The sequence below is a fragment of the Carica papaya genome, chromosome 6 (assembly GCF_054855325.1).
Source record: "Carica papaya isolate Zhongbai chromosome 6, ASM5485532v1, whole genome shotgun sequence".
Classification (NCBI taxonomy): Eukaryota; Viridiplantae; Streptophyta; class Magnoliopsida; order Brassicales; family Caricaceae; genus Carica; species Carica papaya.
In genome coordinates, this window is record NC_142314.1 from 28,463,251 (window position 1) to 28,486,462 (window position 23,212).

The 23,212-nt window shown below is 34.3% G+C and overlaps 3 protein-coding genes across 3 annotated transcripts; 2 read left to right on the plus strand and 1 right to left on the minus strand.

Moving 5' to 3' along the window:
• Nucleotides 1-15,677: 15,677 nt before the first annotated feature.
• On the plus strand, nucleotides 15,678-20,552 carry CAD9 (cinnamyl alcohol dehydrogenase 9). The gene is made up of 5 exons (XM_022039847.2): nucleotides 15,678-15,834; nucleotides 16,479-16,592; nucleotides 18,764-19,277; nucleotides 19,775-19,928; nucleotides 20,160-20,552. Exons 1-5 carry the CDS (start codon nucleotides 15,686-15,688, stop codon nucleotides 20,357-20,359), a joined length of 1,131 nt encoding a protein of 376 aa, XP_021895539.2. The 5' UTR covers nucleotides 15,678-15,685; the 3' UTR covers nucleotides 20,360-20,552.
• A 486-nt stretch (nucleotides 20,553-21,038) lies between these two features.
• LOC110812925 (Fasciclin-like arabinogalactan family protein) lies at nucleotides 21,039-22,138 on the plus strand. The gene has a single exon (XM_022039848.2). It carries the CDS (start codon nucleotides 21,162-21,164, stop codon nucleotides 21,966-21,968), a length of 807 nt encoding a protein of 268 aa, XP_021895540.2. The 5' UTR covers nucleotides 21,039-21,161; the 3' UTR covers nucleotides 21,969-22,138.
• A 154-nt stretch (nucleotides 22,139-22,292) lies between these two features.
• LOC110812910 (egg cell-secreted protein 1.2-like) lies at nucleotides 22,293-22,809 on the minus strand. The gene has a single exon (XM_022039818.2). It carries the CDS (start codon nucleotides 22,708-22,710, stop codon nucleotides 22,381-22,383), a length of 330 nt encoding a protein of 109 aa, XP_021895510.2. The 5' UTR covers nucleotides 22,711-22,809; the 3' UTR covers nucleotides 22,293-22,380.
• Between the last annotated feature and the right edge of the window lie 403 nt (nucleotides 22,810-23,212).

Below are 23,212 nucleotides of genomic sequence, written 5' to 3' on the forward strand. Positions count from 1 at the left end.
CTTGTTTTGTTCTTTATTTCAAAAACAAGTCTCTTGCACTTAAAAGGAAGTATTTCTTAATTTTGAATTTTTAGTTCCATATATTAATACGTAAATGTGATAGATAGAACACGAAACTAATGTTTAAAGAGGATGGTAGTGCGAGATGAGTTTGAAAAGATATGAATACTTTGATGTTTTTAGAAAATTATTTTTATTTGTACAGGAAACATTGTGTGTTTTAAATAAATGAGAATATTTTCAATCATCACAAGTTTTGTAGAGTTAAATTGAAAATAATTACTTTTTCTGCTCGGAATTTTAAAGATTTTGAATTAATTTCTAAGTGATCTTAACTAAGAACTAATTTCATTATTAGGGAGTTTTGGGTTTGACTTACGTACGTAAAACATGTCTTGAATCCAGAGACGATCATATATAATTTTAAGATAAAGATTGATTTCTAAAGGTTGGGATGATGTAAAAAGGCTTATGAAATAATTGGTTACCATTAGATTCTAATTATAAAATACCTTTAAAAAAAAATAGCATTGTGCTTGTTGCCGTATCTAAATAATTATGATATTTAACAATTGCTCATGACTTCAAACTTTATGAAACCACCAATGATACGAAAAGTAGGCATCGCCATTATTATTAGTTTCCAATTTATTTTTTGATCTCCTAGTTCTTGGATTTTTTTTTTTTTTTTCAAGTTTCAGTATTTTTAAAACCAAATTAACTTTTATTGATGTAATTATTATTAAATTTTAACCTACAAATTTCTTTTATCTTTTAGCTATCAATAAATCTTTACCTTATATTAAGAACAAATACTGAGCTTAAATTTATAATGATAGTGGCTTACATAGGGTATATTAATTTATTTTATTTTATTTTTGTTTAAACCCTCTACTTCTTTTTTGTTCTAAAATATTTCTTCTACTTTCAAACATTTTCAAATAAACTCATATTTTTTTTTTTCATCAAGTCAACAACCGCATGACAGATAAAGGATAGACGCGAAAAAAAGTTCTTTTGACATGCAGAGATGACTCGTATGTCTTTCTATTTGTATCTGTGTGTCTGTGAGCATCAGCATTAACATAAAAATTATTTTAAACTCAGTGCATTTTACGATCAATCATTAAATAGATTTTGACTTTGTTGATTGTGAAGAATAAGTAGTAATTTACTATTTTAAAAGTTATTTTTCTAAATTATTTATATGCAAACATATTATATGTATAATTTTTAGGGTAGGGTGTTGATTTTGTAAATGATTTGAAAAAAATTTTAATTATAAAATTTAAATTTTTTTATTAATTTACAATTGATTGTACTCTTTTTTTTTTTTTTTTTTTTTTCTTTTTTAATTTCCCAACTCAAAAGTACATATAAGTCATAAAACCCCAACTGTGGCACTCTTGGTTAAATTAGTAGTTTTGATTATATAATTTAATTTAATTACCAACTCTTTGGTTTGTAACATCAGATCCAACGGTTGTAAATGAATCGATACAAGAAAAGGTATATATATGTAATTAATGAGACACCAAAAACCCTAATTAAAAACTGGCAGTAGTTGTTAGAGGTGATAAGAATCTTTAATTTTAAAACCCAGCTTTTACTACAAGGTCAACAACTTATTCAATGCCATGCAGCTGGATCATGTGAAATTAAATTTCTCAAACCCACACAGACAGTTCATTCATTACATATAAATACATACACATATATTTACACATATATATATATATATATACACAAACACATACCCAAAACAACATTTTGCTTTTAATGCATCTTAATATTATCTTCCAAAACCCTAAGGCCACTATATACATATATGTATTTTTCTTGTGGGAAAAAGGGTACCATCTTTATCTTATATTAGATCATTATATAATATTACAAGTCTTATCTCATTGATTAAAATTAATCCAATGTGGATTAATTTTAATCAATAATTAACCAAATCCACGCCGCTCTCTATACTATTATTCTACTGGGTATGAAACTGACTTTAACTCACTTGACAGTTGTTCCTGGGTATGCGTTGCCATTTTCAATTAATAATGGAATCCACACAAAATATTGTTCTTTTTTTAGAAAATAATTATAAGGGGTATATATATATATATATATGTGTAATACCTGCTTCCGGAATTTAGGTCTGGAATAATCAATTTTAATAATGAATAAATTAGAAAAAAAATTATTTTCCAACTTTTAATTGAAATTTTGAAGAAACTTAGATTTTTGGTGTATATAAAAATATTTTTAAAAATCAGAATTAAAGTAGAAATAAGAGAAAATTTATTTGAAAAATTATTTAAAAAATTGAAATAAAAGTAAAAATAATAAAAATTTGACCACGTGGACCGCCATGTTAGCAGCGCAGTCGATTGTCATGCGCTGCGAGGCAGACATGCAGACACGTGTCCATGCAGAAAACCACGCAGTTGATCCACGTGTCAACGGATCCAACGACTCATATCTCCTCCCGCGCGCACGGACGACCCAGATTCGTTTCCTCTTTAGACACAATCGAACGATCAAATTTAATCCAATCGTGCGATCTAGATTTGTTTCCCAAATAAGAGTGATCCGATGGGTGGGAGTGGGCCACGTGTCCCTGCACGGACGACCTAGATTGACGCGGAGAGGGTATTAAACATCCTTTCCCAGAAAATCCTAACTCTAACCGCACCTGACCCCCCCGAGAAGAAGAAGAAGGGCGGCCGGAAGGAAAGTCGACCACAGTCGCCACTACATCGGAGTTACCACCAACACTGGGAAGGTAAGTTTTTTCCCCCTTTCGCTTCAAAATTCAATTATAAGCATCTCCGCACCCATATCGGCACCGAAAAGTCAAAAGAAAAGTCAAAAATCGGGAGTGGAGCTCGACCAAGCGTCTGCATCCGCAACCCAAAACTACTATAGTGAGCCCGATCCGTTTCCCGTTTCCTTCTACTTTTCCAACCGTTGTGTCCCTAACCCTTTTCTGGTGCAGATCGACTAAAGAGAATCCCGATTGCGAGAGAGGAATGACAGAGCTGCCACACTGAAAAACTCCCCCCGGCCAGACAGAGAGGAGACGTTGCCATAAGCACCGAAGCCGGCGTCGCCGTGCCAGAACCTTAAACCGATCAAAAAATTTAAAAACCCTTATTTTCAGTCTTGTTGAGGTATTTTAAAATATGTGACGTGTACTTTTTGGTTTTTGTAGAAAAAAAATTCAAGAAATTCGAAAACCGCCAGGAGGTGCAGTGAAAAATGCGGTGTTTTGAACACCAACCCGAAACAAGAATCTCTCACTCTTTCTCCCATTATAGTTAATTAAAGTTTAATAAATAATAAACGGTAAAATTTATAAATATTGGCAAACCCTAATTAATTAAATATAGATCACCAATGGAGCCGGTAACTAGTCGGTACGTAATTGTTTATTTTACTTATATTTTTTATTTATTGCTAAACTGTTATTGTTTGCTTATCGCATGCACTTTAATTCATAGGTTTAATTATCTTTCCATTTATTGATTTACATAACTGCTTTATTCATATTTGTTGATTAGTTTGGAATGAATGTCCTGATCACACTTTTTTTATTTGTTAAAATATCAATTTATATTATCTGTTTAATTGTTGTTTAATTATTCTATAACTATGAAATGAGATGGTTGTGTGTAATTGGTGGCTGATTAATGATGTGAACATGTATGTAAAAAGCTTACTGGTATCATGAAAAAATGTGTACGGATTCGGTACAGAGAACAAACCCTACCATGAACATTATCTTAGTCGAACAGGGTTAAGAAGTCCCATACCGAAAGAGGTTGGGAAGTATTTGTTCACTCTCATACTGGATAAGGTATTGAGGCGATAGTACATTTGACGTCCATTATCGGACGAGGTATGAGAACGATCGGTTAATTAATAAATTGGATATTAGGTCCACGTATAGAGAAAATTCTATGGACTCCTAAAAGTATCGGTAAGTAGGTAAAAAGGTAAAGTTTGAGTATTATTGTTTCTTAGAATGTATAATGAATTACTATCTTGATTATTGCATTCACGAGTCGAATTTTGATAACTAAAATAGTGAGTATGAAACTTACGTTTTTAAATTAAATGAATTTAATACAAAAGAAAATGACTTCATTTGGTTCTCCGTAGTTGTTGTTAAATGTTGGCCTTCTTACTGAGGTAGTGTAGCACATCTTCCTTATTTAACAATTTCATATCAGAAAGATTAAGATTCAGATCCTGAACACCAAGAAAATTAGTGACTAAAGATTGCCTCTCGCATCCCACCAAAGTTGTCTTGTGAAAGTTGAGCATATATGATTTTAGTTACATTTCTATTTCTGTTATTTTAATTTATTTAAATGGACGTTTTCGTAACCCTATTGGGCATCCTAATTTACTGTACATAAGAAATGTAAATCTTAAATTTCAATTGCTTCCGTTATTATTTCATTTCATTACATTCTGGACTTTTACAATAGACATATATATCAATTCGGTATGAAGAGACTAAACAAATTGGATTATAATTTGGAAAATAATGATAAGGTATTATAGGAATATAACTAAATTGAGAGGACTAATAATAATTAATCAAATACTTACCATAATTATCATTCTGATTACATAGAGTAGTAGGGAATGAATTTCAGATATTGTGATTAGAATTATAGTGAGTATATAACTTGTCAAAAATTCAATTGTGTAATATTTTACATGACCAAATCTCTAGTGGCATGTAATAAATGGAGTTGTCACTATTCAATTTTGAGCAACTTGTCAATAATATATTCAGTATATTATAAACATATATATATATATATATATAGTCAATTATGAATATGTCTCCACTTTAACTAGTACTGAATCTACCCCAATATCCAAATGAGGGATGAGTAGCCAATTGGTTGCAGGCTGGCTCCATTAATAATGTCCTTCTGCATTCCAGGTCTACTTTTATATCACAATCAAACTTACAACTATAGTATTAAAACATATATGTCACTGATTATTAATTAAAACTTTTATATTTTATTTAAATATTATAAATTCAAATATCAGAATGTAAAGTTTATTATTTTATAAATATATTATAAAATAATTATGATTAAATTATAATGTTTAATTCGATTAAACTAATAATTTAAGCCAATAATATAATAATTAGAGCATAAAGAAACTTATTATATTTTTTAATATATGAATATCTTTAACAATTAGATTCTATTAATTAAGATAGAATCTCACTTAATTTTTTTATTCAAAATATATATACATTAAGCACGTGTAGAATTATCATTAATTTATTGAAAAAAATGATAATTTTTTAATTGAATATATAAAATATTTGAATTAGTTAGCAGTTACTTTTAAATATTATTTTAATTATTTTCACAGTTCAATATAATATACCAAACAACAAATCTACAAGTGTCTGTTACTAAATCTAGAAATGAACGGGTCAAACAATTTAAAAACAATAAATATTGTTAATTTTTTATACTAAAACTTTATATAAATAACTGTTTTTGTAAAAAAAAAAAGTCAGTTTGTAATACTCGAACTTAAAATTTAGTACGGGATCAATTTTCGTATTTATAAAAATAATTAAAGATATTATTTTAATTTAATTTTATTAAATTATTTGAGAAAAATAGATTTGAAACGAAATTGAAAGCAATTTTGAGAAAGATAGGTAAAATTTTGAGTTCGAGAGAGTATTTTTTAAAGACAAATTGGAAACAAAAGATTAAAATACAAAAAGGAGAAATTCAGCCACATAAAACAGTACAGTTAGTAGTCATGCCAAACTAGAGTACGTCGCGTAACAAAACACGTTGACATCGGTGCCACGAGGGAGGCCACGCGGATGATTCACGTGCCCAGCAATCCGACGGCCCAGATTCAATCTCGCGCGCGCGAACAGTTCAGAAGCATTCCCTCCTTATCCGCGATCGAACGAATGAGATCAATTATGATGAACGGTCCAGATTCGCCCACGCAATTGGTCTAAACAGGCAACGATCAGACAACTCTTCTCACTTCATGTCGACGAGAATGGACGACCCAAATCGATGTGGGATAAGTATATAAACATCACGTCGCAGGAGAAGCCTAATCTTAGCTGCACTTGCCATCACTGGAGAAGAAGGACCAACGCTGGAGAAAGAGACCAACTCCCGCCACTGCCACACCAGAGCCATCACTGACCACTAAAAAATGTAAAATTCTCTTATACCCGCTCAGAATTCGATTTTGAATCTCTTTGTGCCCATATCGAAGCAAATGGGATGAGGGTGAGCCAAAAAATGCGGACAACGCTTGACGAAGACGCTGCGGCTGAAACCCTAAAACCCCTCCGATGAGACTCTTCCCATTTTTCGTTTCACACAATTTTCTAACCATTATGTTTACCGTCCTTTTCTGTGCAAGTTAGCTAAAAAAGAAACCTCAGCTACGAAGGAGAACCGGCGGAGCCACCGCACTTGGAGACCTCAAACCCCAGTTGCGAATGAGAACCGACAGAGCTGACGCACTCAAATATCCCCTTCCTCCGCTGATAGGTTTGGTTGTTTTGTGATTTTTTGGCCAATCGAGGTCCCTTAACGTATTTTTTCGCATGGATACGTGTAAAATCTACCAAAATCGGCAAAAACTGACCAAAACTGGCCAAGTCGAGGCGAACCGCCACCGTGGGTAGTGGAGCCAGCGTTGGAGTACGGCGCCGCCGCCGTGCCAAAACCCTAAAATTGGTCGAAAAGGGGTTTTCAACATCGATTTTGAATTTTTGGATTATATTTAGGTACGTAACGAGTATTTTAGATTCCTGTAGGAAAAATTCAGAAAATCTAGAACCGTTAAAAGGCATAGTAGATAGTATGATATTTTAAAACACCAATATGGGTAAGGATCCCTCACCCTATTTTCGATTACAGTAAATTGAGAATTAATAACGATAATTGTGTATTTTGTGAAAAATTAAAAAAATCCTAAAAATATTACAGGTCACTAATGGAGCTAGAACCGGTTAGTTCACATTTGTCCTGATTTCCAATTTATTTTCCTGTATTGCATAACTTTTCTACTATTATATTGTGTATGTTTAAATTGATAGTTTGTATGATCTTCTCGTTTATCTAATTTTTTGGGTTCCTCTTATTTTTTTTATTTTATTATCTGATTACTCAGTTATTAGTTATAATAACTATATTGTTTGCTTAAATATAATTTAAATTAATCAGTGAATATGAAATGAGATTGAGGCGAGAATCTAAATAAATGAAAGCTTACCTGCCATCCTGGGAAAGAGTGGACGGACTGGTGCATAGGGAACTCTACCATGGATATTACTTCAGTCAGACGAGACTAAAAAGTCCCATATCGGAAGGATTTTGGGAGATAGGATTTATCTTTATATAAGAAAGGTATTGAGGCGATGGTGTTTTTTAGTCTATTACCGGACGAGTTATGCGGATGATCGAGTTAATTGTCAGATCTTGATACTAGGTCCATGAGTAGAGGAATATCCCTATGTACCCCCAGGAGTCCTAATAAGTAGGTTAAAAAAGAAGAATTGTTTATCTTACGTATGAAATTGAAATATCATTTGGTTAATTGTCTTTATAGGTTGATTTTGAAAAAAAATCGTAACGGTAAGTATCGAATAAAAATTTTTAAAGTTAAATGTATTTACTTAAAACAAGGGTTCCATTAGTTGTTTTCTTATTTTTAACAACTTTCGATTTTTTGTATCAGTGATTAGTGTGATATTTTTAGTGAGTTAGTGTAACTCATCATTTCATTAATTATTTTATATCAAGAAGACTAAGACCCAAATCCTGATCAGTAAGAAGGTTGTGAGTAGTTAACCTCTCGGACTCCCTTCAAGTACTAGTGAAGGTTACCCCTAAGATACTTATTTATTCATTTTTCTTTAATTACTATTTGTCTTTTTATGAACTACATAGAAGGGACATTCATGTAATTTTATTGGGCATTTCAATTTATTATGTAAGAATATAAACCTTAACATTATTATTCTCTTCTGAAGTTAAGATAAAAATTCATTTTTTTAAGCTTTTGGACCTTTACAGTTGGTATCAGAGTTGTGTTCTTCGAAATCACTCCTTACATAAAGACTTAAAAATATCAAATACAAACTATTGTTCAACCATTTTTTGTGAAATGTAGGTACAAGGATATGAGGAGAAGAATACCCCACTAAACCAAGCAGGCAGGGATGGTTCGCTTCGAGAGGATGTTGATAGACTCTTTGAGATGCTGGAGAGACTCATCTCTACCTAGCAGGACCAGGAGGGAAGGAGGAAGCTATCTAACCCTCCCCCTGCTACCACAATTTAAGTCACCCTTACAGCGAGAAGATCTGGAGCCACCCTGGTACAACGCTGCTCCTCCATCGTATCATTCGTCACCGCCACAATACAATATGGTGCCTCCATTGTATCATCCAGCACAGCTATAGGGCCACCAAGCCCCTCCACGGCACAATTCAGTCTATCTTCTACGGGATCCAGTTCCACTCATAATGGACCCAAACTACATTGAAAGGTACAAAAGATTAAACTCATCTACCTTTGTAGGGGCATCCTCTTTCAAAGAGGCCGAATATTGGTTAGCTGAGACAGAGAATGCCTTCACGACTCTTAGGGTGGTTCTTAAACAGAAGGTTGTACTTGCCACCTACATGTTTGTGGGAGAGGCAAGTCACTTGTGGCAGCTCAAGTGCACCACCCTGCCCATTCCAGTCACTTGGGAACAGTTTTTGATGACCTTCAATGCAGAGTACCTCCTAGAGTACCTCCGACATTTGAAAAAAATGAAGTTTGTACATATAGTCCACGGTAATATGATTGTGTCGGAGTATACCTGAAGATTCCTAGAGTTGGGCCGGTATTCTCCTAAGAGCATGATGGATGAAGACAGAAATACAAGAAAGTTTGAGTGGGGCCTCCGTCCTGAGATCAGATAGCAGCTGTACATATTTGAGTTCAGCAACTACTCAGCCGTTTGGGGCAAGACATAACTAGTGGAGATGAACCTTCGCATCTTTCCTCCAGCAGTGGGGAATCTTAGACCCTAGGTTTCATACTAAGACCATCACTCACTGCACCAGTTCAGCAGAACAAGAGGTCTAGGTTAGTGACTTAGGCTCCTCCTCAAACTCCAGTAACAAGATGCGGTAGGACTTGCCAGTACTACGGCAAGGATCATGGGGACCGACCCTACTATCATCTCAATAATGCCTACCACATATGTGGGAATGCCCAACACTATGCAAGAGAGTGCCCATGAAATCAGAATCAGACCAGACTTCCTATGCATGGCAGAGCTTACAACCTCACTCAGTAGGATATTGAAGCCAACTCGGACGTGATATAGGGTACGTGCACTATCTGTAATTACCTTGCAAATGTCTTGATTGATACTAGCACTTCATATTCATTTGTCTCACATACTTTTGTGCAAAACTTGAATATATTACCTGACAGACTTGACCCTATATTGTTTGTGTTCACTCCTGAAAGTAGAACACTACTAGGGGAAGTTATATACAAAACTTGTATCATATACATAACATATAGGAAACTGAGTGTGGACTTGATAGAGATCGACATGGGAGACTTTGATATAATTATAGGAATGAACTGGTTAGCGGTGTATCACGTCACCGTGGATTATTTCCACAAGAAACTTATATTCAACCCTCCTAACAAAGAGTCATTTATAAGTTAATAAAAATTTTGAATATTATTTTCTCACGGTAATCCCCTTATTATATAACGCTTTAACTTGATTGTCTTATCTATATAGGCAAACCTAAGAAAAAAGTTTGCATTCAAGAGATTCCGGTAGTCTGAGACTTCCTGAATGTGTTTTATGAAGAACTACCCGAACTACCAGTGGACAAAAAAGTTGAGTTTACCATAGATCTTCAACTTGGCACCCAGCCTATCTCGGTTGTCCCTTACCGCATGAGTCGTGTTGAGATAGAATATATAAAAAAATAGATCAATGAGTTACAGGATAGTAGGTTCATCCGAAATAATGTGTCTCGTTGGGGTGCTGGAGTCACATTTGCAAGAAAAGGGGATGAGACATTAAGATTATGTATTGACTACAGGAAATTGAACAGAGTCACGATCAAAAACAAATACCCCGACCCCAAAATTGATGACCTTTTTGACCAATTGCAGGGTGTCCAGGTCTTCTCTAAAATAGACTTGCGTTTAGGTTACTATCAAGTAAAGATCAGGGCAAAAGATATTTCCAAGACAACCTTTAGAACCAGGTATGGACACTATGAGTTCTTGGTCATGCCATTTAGATTAACCAATGCACCAGCCATTTTTATGGACTTGATGAACAGGATTTTCAGATAATTTCTGAATTAGTTCGTCATTATGTTTATCAATGATATCTTGATCTATTTAAAGAGCTGAGAGGAACACGCTCACCACCTGGCTCAGGTTTTGCAGATTCTTAAGAAGAAGAAACTGTATGCAAAATTGAGCAAGTGTGGATTTTGACTCAAGCAGACTACCTTACTAAGGCACATCATATTAAGGGATTGAGTATCAGTGAATCTTGAAAAGATTGAGGTAGTACTTAGTTTGGAGAAATTGATATCGGTTAAGGAGATTCATAACTTTTTGAGAATGATAAATTATAACCGTAAGTTTGTGAAAAAAGTTTCTAGCCTAAATACTCCTTTGACCTGACTCACAAATAAGAATGTTAAGTTTGAATAGAATAAAGATTGCGAAAAAAGTTTTATAGAGCTCAATAAACGGTTGACTACTACACTCGTGTTAACTTTACTGAGTGGAACAGGTGGATATACAGTGTATAGTGATACCTCATAGCTGGGGTTAGGTTGTATTATAATGCAGCATGAGAAGGTCATAGCCTATAGGTATAAGCAGTTGAAGAGTCATGAGAAGAATTACTTCACCCATGAATTAGAACTTACCGCCATTATCCACGCCTTAAAGATCTGACGCCATTACTTGTATGGGAAGGCTTTTGAAATTTATACTAACCATAAGAGCTTGAAGCACATATTCACTCAGAAGGATCTCAACATGCATCAGAGACGTTGGATAGAGTTCCTCAAGAACTACGATTGTAATATTTTGTATCATCTAAGTAAGGGCAATGTGGTAGTCGACGCGCTTAGCAGAAAAAGTACAGGTATGTTAGCTTACTTAATGGTTTCTGAATTCAGGGTAATAGGAGTCGCACAACAGATACGACTTTAGAACTTGAAGAGAGTTACATGTTTGGCCCACCAGACTATCCAACCTGAATTGATCCAGAGAATAAAGGAAACTCAATTAACCAATTCTACTGTAGCAGCTATCAAGAAGGATGCAAAACAGAGAGTAAATCCAGAATTTCGAGTCTCTGCCGATGGATTGCTCAAATTTCAGGACATGATTCTTGTTCCAGATGACAGTGAACTGAAAAAAGATATCATGGTAGAGGCTCATAGCTCAAAATTCTCCATACATCCCGGAAGTACTAAAATGTTTTAAAGTATGTGACCCCGATTTTTGTGAAGCACGATAAAAAGAGAAATAACTGACTATGTCTCCAAGTATATGGTACGTCAACAAGTTAAGGTAGAATATTAACGTTCAGGTGGGCTACTTCAGCCATTACCAATCCTAGAGTTTAAGTGAGAACATATCACAATAGATTTCGTGATAAAGTTGCCTAAAACATGCTCAGGATATAATACTATCTAAGTAATTGTTAACCAGCTCACGAAGTCTTCTCACTTTTTAGTTATCAAGATGACCAACCCATTAGATAAGCTACCGAGAATATATATCCAAGAGATAGTCAGGTTACATGAAGTTCCAGTAATAGTGGTATCCGATAGAGACCACAAGTTCACTTCTCGATTTTGGTCTAGTTTTTAGCAAACCATGGAAACAAAATTGTTCATTAGTACCACGTTCCACCTTTAAACTGATGGATAATTAGAGAGAATGATTCACACATTGGAGGATATGCTCTGAGCTTGTGTTCTAGACTTCAGGAGATGTTGGGATGATCACCTATCTTTGATAGAGTTCGCCTACAATAACAGTTACCAAACAAATATTGACATGGCCCCATACGAGGCATTATATGACTGCCCCTCTAGGTCGCCGATCTGTTGGGAAAAGGTGGGTGATAGAAAATTGTTCAGCCTAGATCTTGTAGAGGAGACTACAACCAAGATAGTTAAAATCAGGAAAAACATCCAAACAGATTAAAGTAGACAGAAGAGTTATGCGGACACTTGGATGAGAGATTTGGAATTTAAGAAAAATAATCGAGTGTTTCTTAAGGTCACCCATTTCAAGAGAATCAGTAGGTTTGGTAAGAGAGAGAAATTAAATCCCCGATTCATTGGGGTATTTGAGATATATGGTCCATAATATATTTCATGTGTCTATGATATGCAAGTACAACTCGAACCCCTCACACATCTTGTCCCACAAGCCCCTTTTATTCTACAAAGATCTATCCTGAGCAAAATACTTTGTAACAGAGAAATCTCATTCCTTAAGATCTTATGACAGAATCACACATAGAATGAGACTACATTGGAGATAGAATCGGACTTCATAACCCAATACCCCAAACTGTTTGACTAAATGAGAGGGTAACAAATTTGAGAGAATAATTTTTTTTTTAAGAGAGGAGAGTTGTGATACCCGGATCTAAAATTTGGTCCAGGATAAATTTTTGTATTGATAAAAATAATTAAAGATATTAATTTAATTTAATTTAATTTTATTAAATTATTTGAGAAAATTAGGTTTATGACAAAATTCAAAGCAATTTTAGAAAAAATGGATAAAATTTTGAGTTTGAAAGGTGTTTTTTTTAAAAAAAATTAAAAACAGGAGGTTAAATGCAAAAAAGAAAAGTTTGCAATATAGGACGGTCCAGTCAACAGCCACAACGAAGCAGAGTATGTTTTGTGGCAAAATACGCTGACATCGGTGCCACGCAGGAGGCCACGCCAATGATCCGCGTACCCAGTGATCCGACGGTCTAGATTCAATCCCACACGGATGAACGACGCAGATGCATTCCCTCCTTAAGCGTGATCAGACGGACGAGATCAATCACGATGAATGAATCATATTTGCTCACGCAATCGGCCTAAACAGCCAACAATCGGACGACTCTCCTGACTCCACATCTACGCGAAAGAACGGCCCAGATTGATATAAGATAAGTATATAAAACATCGCATCACAGGAGAACCCTAATTGTAGTTGCACCTACCCTCGTCAGAGAAGAAGGACTAGCCACTGGAGAAGGAGACCAACTCCCGACTGCCGCATCGGAGCCACCACTGACCGTAAAAAAAGGTTAAATTCTCTTCTACCCGCTCAGAATTTGATTCCGAGTCTCCCTATAGCCATATAGGAGCAAAAAAGACGGTAGGTGAGCCAAAAATTAGGGGTAAAGCTCGTCGGAGTCATTATGGCTGAAACTCTAAAACCCCTCTGATGAGCCCATTCCCGTTTCCTGTTTCATATAATTTTTTGATCATTGTGTTCACCATCGTTTTCTGTGCAAGTTAGTTGAACAAGAAACTCCAGCCACGGAGGAAAACCAACAGAGCCACCATCAAGTTTGATTTTGTGTGATTTTTTAGCCAACTGAGGCCTCCATAACTTGGTTTTCCACAGAGATACATGTAAAACTAGCTAAAACTGGCCAGACTGAGGCGAACTACCATTGTGGGCGGTCGAACCAGCACCAAAGCACGACAGTACCGCCGTGTCGGAACCCTAAAATATGCTGAAAAGGATTTTCAACATTAATTTTAGATTTTTGGGGTATTTTTAGGTACGTAACGAGTATTTTGGATTCCCGTATAAAAAATTTAGAAATTTCAGGACCCATTAGGCAGCATAGTAGATAGCACGATATTTTAAAATACCGATATAGGTAAGGATCCCTCACTCTATTCTCGATTACAGTAAATTGAGGATTAATAATCGATAATTATGTGTTTTGTGAAAAATTAGAAAAATTCTAAAAATATTACAGGTCACTAATAGAACTGCAACCGGTTAGTTCACATTTGTCCTGATTCCTTGTTTATTTTTTTGTACTGCTTAACTTGCTTACTATTATATTGTGCATGTTTAAATTGATAATTTCTATGGTCTTCTCGATGATCTGATTTTTTTAGTTCATCTTGTATTTTTTTTATTTAATTATCTGGTTACTCGGTTATTGGTTATAATAAACTATATTACTTGTTTAAATGCTATTTAAATTGATCAGTAAATATAAAATGAGATGTTGGTATGGTTTAATGGTTGTTTGGATGATGAGAATCTAAATAAATAAAAACTTATTGAGTATTTTGAGAAAGGGTAGACGGACCTAGTACATAGGGAATCACAACGTAGACATATCTCAGTCTGACGGGACTGAGAAGTCCCATACCGGAAGAGTTTTAGGAAATATAGTTCTCCCTCATATCGGACGGAGTATCAAGGCGATGGTATTTTTGGCGCCTATTATCGGACGGGGTATGAGGACGGTTGAGTTAATTGTCAGATCTTGATACTGGGTCTACGAATAGAGGGATATCTCTATAAACCTCCAGACGTTCCAATAAGTAAGTTAAAAAGAAAGGATTACTGATCCTATGCATGAAATTAAAATGTCATTTGGTTAATTGTTTTATTTTGAGAAAAAATTATAACGGTAAGTATCAAATAAAAAGTTTTAAAGTTAAATATATTTATTTAAAGTAAGGGCTCTATTAGTTATTTTTGTATTTTTAATAACGTTCGATTTTTCGTATTAATTATTAGTGTGATATTTTTACCATAATAGTGTAACTCACTCTTTTATTAACCATTTCATATCAAGAAGACCAATATCCATGTTCCAATCAGTAAAAGAGTTGTGATTAGTTCACATTCTAAACTCTTTTGAAGTACTAGTGAAGATTAGTTCTAAAATATTTATTTATTCGTTTTTCTTTAATTACTATTTATTTTTTTTATGAACAACGTAGAAGAGACATTCTTATATTTTTATTGTGTATTTCAATTTATTGTGTAAAAAATGTAAATCCTAATATTATTATTCGTTTCTGCATTTAAGATATAAATTTATTTTTTTAAAATTTTTGGATCTTTTAATTAATTAAAAAATATAAACAAAAATATGCATAATTTCTCTCTTTAAAATAGCATGAGAAAAAAAAGGAAAATAAGACCAAATTAGTAAAATTTGGTCACACGGAGAATTATTATATATTTTAAGAGTAGACAGGACATGACAAATTCTATAAATATAATTAACATATTTTAAATTTATTTACGTAATGATTACCCATGACTTCAATATTATATATATATATATATGATATATACAATGTGCAATTTTTTAAATAAAATAAAATATGTGTTAGAAGTAAAAGACAAATTTTCTTTTTTTTGAGGGAAAGGCAATTGTTTTTAGTGGAAACGGACTAGTAAAAGAGATCATAAAGGTTAGTTTGTTTTGTACATAAAACAAATCTAACCGACGAGGGAAAACAAAAATAACTTACGCTTTATGATGAATGGGATTTTTTTGCATCCAAACAGGTCACTATTCTTGTGTTGTATATATATGTATGCAAGTGCAGCCAGTTTCTTCCATCCGTTTTTTTATCGAGAGAGAGAGAATGGCGAAGGCAACAGAACAAAAACTCCCGGTTAAGGCTCTTGGCTGGGCGGCTACAGATCAATCTGGCATTCTCTCGCCTTTCCCTTTCTCTAGAAGGTATTTTCTTCATCACCGTCGTCGTCTTCTTCTTCTAATCTAGACTTATTTGGATCTCATTTCGTTTCCGAAGCCAATCGTTTTAGATTCAATGATGTTTCTTAGATACGTCTTTTCGTCTTCTTCTTCGTAGTCTTCTTCTATGCGTGTATATATACATATATTATCTTTTCTTTTCCTTCAAATTTTAATCCGCTCGTTCTAGATTGAATAATGTTTCTCAGATATCATTTTTTTCGCTTCCGTTCTCCACGTATAAAACCAGGAAACCGTAAATCAAGTGTTTGTGGCGAATAGATTAGATGATCTTATTTAGTTATTATTATATTGAAATTATGTTAGGTCAATTTTAATTAATTAATTCGTTGATGTTTACTTTTGATGGTGAAGATCTTGACTCCACGGGAATCGTTCAGAAATTAGTTTGTTGTTGTTCTCTTAAATAATAAAATAATGCTGTTGGGCCCTCGACTCCGAATCTTATTCATTCTGCTCTTCTTAGGCTTTCTCGATTACTTTAGAAACTGACATGGCTCTGATTGATGACAAATTGATAGAGAAGGATTGTGATACCCTACTATTTATTTTCTTTTCAAGTAGGACGTGAATTTGACGCTTCCTGTATTTTTCTTTCTTGCTGTCAGAGAAAATGGGGACGATGATGTCACTGTAAAAATCCTCTATTGTGGAGTTTGCCATTCTGATCTGCACGCTGCTAAGAACGAATGGGGCTTCACCAATTACCCTGTTATTCCCGGGTATGTAATTTTTCTGTCACTCATAAAAATGCTTAATTTTACCCACCATTTTACGTTTTCAGTGATTTAATTATTAATTAGAGCATTTTACAGTAATTATCAATGAAAGCATCTTGTAAACGTTATAGGTTTACTTTAAAATTTTTATTAAAATTGTTATATAAAATTTTTCAACTTACAAATAAATATAAATACAGGAAAAGTTAAATACGTCAAAAATGTTAAATGCTTGAAGAAAATTCCATAATCATGCATGGCCTATTATTATTAGACACAACCAAAACATGCTGACTTAAAGAGTATGAAAGTCAAAATCCATCTCAAGACCTAATTAATTAAGAATTACTATCATATTTATCACAAAAAACTACTTTTGTCTCGAAGTCCAATTACTTATGATATGGTATGATTCCAGGAGATTTACAAGTTACCACTAATTATTGAATTGCACTGTGCCATAAAATAAAATGCTTTCCGAATACAATACTCTGAGCGTTGTAAATAATTTCTCAAAAGCCACATATGCCACAATACTTCAAGTAAACAAATTTAAAACAAATCTTAATCTTCTTCAATACTTCATATATAAACAAAACCACACATTTCTTGAAATTTTGTAACTGAAAAACTTTAACATTGCATGGTGATCTCCTTTAAAATTATATATACATATATACATATACATTATGGAATTATAACAATTTATAAATAAATGTTTTTAGTATTTTGAAAATAGAATAAAGAATAATACATTACTTATTTTAAATTCTTTACTTGAGAGTGGGCAATACTGGCAAGTGAAAGTTTTGGATTATTCAAATTCTCAACTTTGAGTTACAATATTTCTCGATCTAGGAGGGTTTAAGGTGTTATTTTGGCTTGAACAGAGGTTACTCCAAAAAGTATAAATATATCCAAAAGCAGCCACATACCATAAAATCCCTTTCTCTCACTTGTTGACTGCGCTGCTGCTCAATGTAGTACAGCCGAAGTGAAGAAAAGACGCGAGGATCCCCATCTTCTCCAGTCACTGACTTTACAATAGCCACCTTCATGGCAACTCCACCCCACAAGAGAGGAACACTCGACAAGCCTAGTTGCCAGAGTGCAATCATTATGAGAACCACAACGCATTACTCATGTCCTTGATGATAGGGTATTAGAACTTGTTTCTGTGCTAGTAACATATCAGAATGACCAATGTTTAGTCTCTTAATAGGATTAGAAATTATGGTGACCAACATTTGACCAAATTAATAGAATTACGAATCAAAAATCATAAAACGAGTGTCAAGTATCATATCACATGATAATATAATAGTTATAATCATCATAATGTACAAACTACTTCCAATCATTAATTAAAAAGTTATAAGTGGAACATAAGAGTGTTGTAAGTAAGTTCTCAAAAAGCATGGTAACTACAAGGGTTCACATAAATAATTTTTTGAGATAAAGGGTTCATATAAATTATTGATCAGAAAATCTCAGTACTCTTTGATACTGAACATAAATAAAAATGAATGAATATATTTTGAAGTTGTAATTTACAGAAAACTAGGTGATGCATGGTTTCTTTGTTCGCTAAAACAAAATGTATGTACTTCTTAAAAAAAAAAAAACAAAATGTATGTACATGGAATCGGACTAGAACAATATACAAATAAATAATTTTTAGTATTTTGACAAAACAAGTAGATTAGGCATTTGTGTATGGAAGTACATAGAGCTATCCTATTCTCCGTTACATTATGGTTGGAAGAAATGTTTTTCACAAGAAATTGGATTTCTTCAATCTCTATTTTGTGTTAGAACTAATTCAAAATATGGAATCCATTTTTGAAATTAATTTTTCTTAGAATTGGAGGTAGCACATCTCTTATCTCTTCCAATCTAATCAAATTTGAGGACATACTTGACAGTATAAAAAACAAAAGTTTTTGTTGTAATCAATCCAAGCATAGCCTTATAATAACTTATAAATTTAAGAAGTGCTACTAAAATTATCATGAAGTTATGCACACCATACTAGTTATGCACACCATACTTGATTATAAACTTGTTAGGCACACCATACTAGTTTTAATCACTCAAGGACGACAGCAGAAAAGATTTAAATTTATGACATATTCCGCCGTATATAGATAATATGCATATCTTATCTTCTGCAGGCATGAAATTGTTGGTGTTGCCGCAAAAGTAGGGAAGAATGTGAAGAAATTCAATGTTGGAGACCATGTTGGGGTTGGGGTGATAGTGGACTCCTGCAGGACATGTGACAGCTGCCAGCAGGATTTGGAGAACTACTGCCCTTATACCGTATTTACTTATAACTCCCATTCCCAGGATGGAACAAAAACTTATGGTGGTTATTCTGATATTATTGTTGTGGACCAGCGCTATGTCCTCCGTTTTCCCGATAACTTGCCGCTTGATGCTGGTGCACCGCTTCTGTGTGCTGGAATCACAGTGTACAGCCCAATGAAGTATTATGGAATGACTGAGCCAGGGAAGCATTTGGGTGTGGCAGGACTTGGTGGGCTTGGTCATGTTGCTGTCAAGATTGGTAAGGCGTTTGGGCTAAAAGTTACTGTCATCAGTCGCTCCCCAAACAAGGAGAGTGAAGCGGTTGACAGACTTGGTGCTGATTCATTCCTCGTCACAAGTGACTCTGCAAAAATGAAGGTATATGGGAAATCAGTATCATATTTATAGGTAGCAAGGTACACGAGAGTTTTGAAACCATAAGATGCTATATATTCTATAGTGTCTCATTTAAGTTGATCCTGGAACTTCTTGTCTACCTGGCAATGAATTCAGTTTGCAGCTATTGATGAGAATACTTGAATTCAAATCCATCGTTGATTTTGGTTAGGAATATTTATAAATCTTACCAAAGAATTTATTGGGAACTTCATTAATTCAGGACTTGCACTTTATTTGATTGGTAAGAATTTATTTGCAGTTCATTTATTTAGGACTTGCATTTTATATGATAATACAATTAGTAGATTAAGATGCTGATGCAATTAGATCTTGGAAATATCAGTAGACTAAGATGCTGATGCAATTACAACTTGGACCTACCTGCATTTGAAATATTGTTATGGTTTTCAAATTTTTATGCGCAGATCAAAATGAGTAGGAAACAGTTTAACTGAATTTATGATTTTAATATTCAGGCAGCCATTGGTACCATGGATTACATCATTGACACAGTCTCAGCAGTTCATCCTCTTCAACCACTGATCAGTCTTCTGAAAATAAATGGGAAGCTGGTTACTTTGGGCTTGCCTGATAGGCCCCTGGAGCTGCCTATTTTTCCATTAGTTTTGGGTAAGCTGCATAATCATGAGACCTCTAACTAAGGATACTACATATTGAATATTGACATTAGACTTCATTGCAGCTGCAGGGAGAACAAAAATTGTAATTAAAATTGTATGAGATGACTATGTTGCTTAGATTATTCATTTTATGCTAAAAGTAATTGACATACGGGGATGATATGGAAATTTTGAATATCATATTCACGTAACAGAATCTGAAACTTTGATGTGGGTGCAGGGAGAAAGCTTGTTGGGGGAAGTGACATTGGAGGGATGAAAGAGACACAGGAAATGCTGGAGTTTTGTGCCAAGCACAAAATTTCAGCAGATATTGAGCTGATCAAGATGGACGAAATTAATACAGCAATGGAAAGGCTGGCCAAATCCGATGTCAGATATCGGTTTGTGATCGATTTGGGAAACAACTCCTCACAATAGATGAGTTGCAATGCCTAGATTACTGGGCTTTTTGATTACCCTACTAGAATAATTTTGAGAACTTTTATCACTGAATATACGCTCTAGGGGATTGAAATTTTAGGAAATCTTGTCATGCTGTCCTAATTTGGTAATTCCCAGTGCAAGTTGGCTAATGCTACACTATTACTACGTAACTTCTGTCTTTGCTCTACTTTTGCGGTTGTCTTTTATGTTTTTGTTCTTGCTGAGCATGTCAAAGTTTTGTTGCAAACATGAATTTTGATGGCACTTTACATTCAGATTGTATTACTTCATAAGATAATAGATTCAAATTGCATCATGTACTTCTGGTTCTGCTAAATATGCACTACTATTATAATTGTGTGAAATTAATAAATTTTTTTTTAAAATTTATTAGTTCTGATATTTTATTCTTAAAGAATATAAGTTAAAATTCTATCTCGTAAAACTAATGAAATTTTAAGATGGATTAGTTAGCACGAATTGACAGTGCAAGGTCTACTTTGCTATCTATCTATGAGTACATTTCTTACAAATGGGAAAAGTACATATGAGGCTTTAGATACTCTCTTATTTACATCATATACTACTAACATCAATTGTAAATTACTTCAAAAAAATTGACTCCTCTCATTCCCTCTAACGGACTTGAATATATATATATATATATATATATATTCACAACTCATTCGACTACATAAACCCACAGCTTTCATCATTACCTTGCATTGCATCCCATTCAAAAGAAACAATCCCGCCAAAAAAGTAACAGAATCCCGATTCTCTCTTGCTCTCCGCCATGGAAAATTCTTGCAGCAAATCCATGGCTCTGCTCGTCGTCTTCCTCTTCATTGTCCCTCTCTCTGTTGTCACCGCAAATCTCATCGACCAAGAACTCCAAGACGCAGCTTCTGCCCTCCGATCTCGCGGTTATACCCTTTTCCCAAACGCCATCGACACATCCTGTCTACGTCCGCACCTTCTCTCCTCCCCAAATTCCTCCTTCACCCTCTTTGCCCCTCCTGACCGACTTCTCTCTTCCCTCGATCTCTCCTCTACTGCTCTTCATTACACTCGCTCTCTCCTCTACCATGTCTCACCTCTCCGCCTTTCCACTTCCGATCTCCTTAGTCTTCCTAATGGTACCCGCCTCGCCACCCTTCTACCCCGTCATACCCTCCTACTCAACTCTACCACTGTTTCTGTTAATGCATCTGATTTCGATTCCGTCATCGTCTCCGAAACCCGGATCTCCGTTCCAGACCTCTTCCTTGGCTCAACCATTGCTGTTCACGGCTTGGACGGGGTTCTTGTAGCTGAATTTGGCTCCGGTAAGCCTCACGATGATGATTTTGGTGTTTTGGGGCTTGATACCTCAAGCATTTACTGCTTTCTTTTTTATTCCCCGGCGAGTTCGCCAGCAATGTCTCCGGCGTGGAGTGAACCGCTGGAGATTGTGACCGGAGGTTTGAGGTCTCGGATAGATCGGAGACAGGGTCACAGCCATAAGAGAGGGAAGAGTCAGCGAGGATCCAGTCATGATGGTGATGACCGGGGATCTGGTAACGCTAAATTTTCCAAGTTTACTCATCGGTTTAACCTGTAAATCGATCGACAATGAATTGTAGCTGCGCGTTTTCCTTCTTTTATTTTCTTGGAAGAAAAAAAAAAAAAAAAAAAAACTCTATTAGCTTGCGTGTAATTGGTCTAGCAACTGTTTCCTGTTATAGTGTATGTTGAAAATCTTGTGAGGCAGTAAAATTCTGGTTTCTCTTAGATGATGTGATCTTTTTGGGTTTCTCCATTATAATTTAACCAATTCATAAGTATTCTCTGATTGCATTGCTACAGAAAAATTAAACAAACCAAAGTCATATCTAGAGCCCAATGAGCCATGGGAGACTGTAAATTATGATTAAGAAACTTGACATAACTGTAAACTGTAATTCATCACTAGTTTGTTATTTCGGATTGAGAAGAATAAACACAAAAGCTTTATTGATAAGATAGGCATCTATCTAAAGTGGAGGCGCAGCAGCAGGAGCAGAGGAGGAAGAAGAAGAAGAAGATGAACAATAGGTGGCGAGTATGTTAGCTTCATCGGAGGTGAAGCCAAGGGAAGTGAGCATTGAAGGCCAGCAATTTTGACTAATAATATGAATGGCACGGCAGCAGTCAGGTCCTAGAGACGCTTGGCCGTTGAGGAAGAAGACAAGAATCTCGTTAGTACAAGATTTGAGCTCCATCAATGCCTCCCAGCACTCCACAACTCCTCCGCTTTCTTCCGCCATTACTGCAACCAGGAGGTATGTAAAGGTCGTTGCAAGAACTAACTTCTTGAAATTCATTTCTTCTTGTGTTAGAAGTTTAATGATATTGAGAAAAGAGGATTGGAAGTGAGATTATATAGGAGCTGTGATTAATTTATTAAGAGAAAACCATGAGTTTGTTTAACTGATGAATCCACGTTCTTTTTTAAACATAATTATGATTATTAATTATTACCAAGAAAAAAAAAAAAAAACAATCACATATACAGTTTTTATTCAATAAAGTATAATTTAATTATTAATAATATAAAATTTATTAGAAAATATTTTAATATTTTTAAATTAAATTAATGTTTTTATTCAATAAAAATAATTTAAGGTCAAAGTAAAGAATAATTTAAAATGAAATAAACTTTGAAAATCAATAATTAATGTGAAAATGATTTGTAATTATCATTTTTCTTAATTATTTTAGTAACTATAATTTATAGCATGCAATATATTTTATACTTACATCATTTTATATAATAATATTTATCAAGATGCTGAATATTTTTTTATTTAAAAATATTAAACCTTT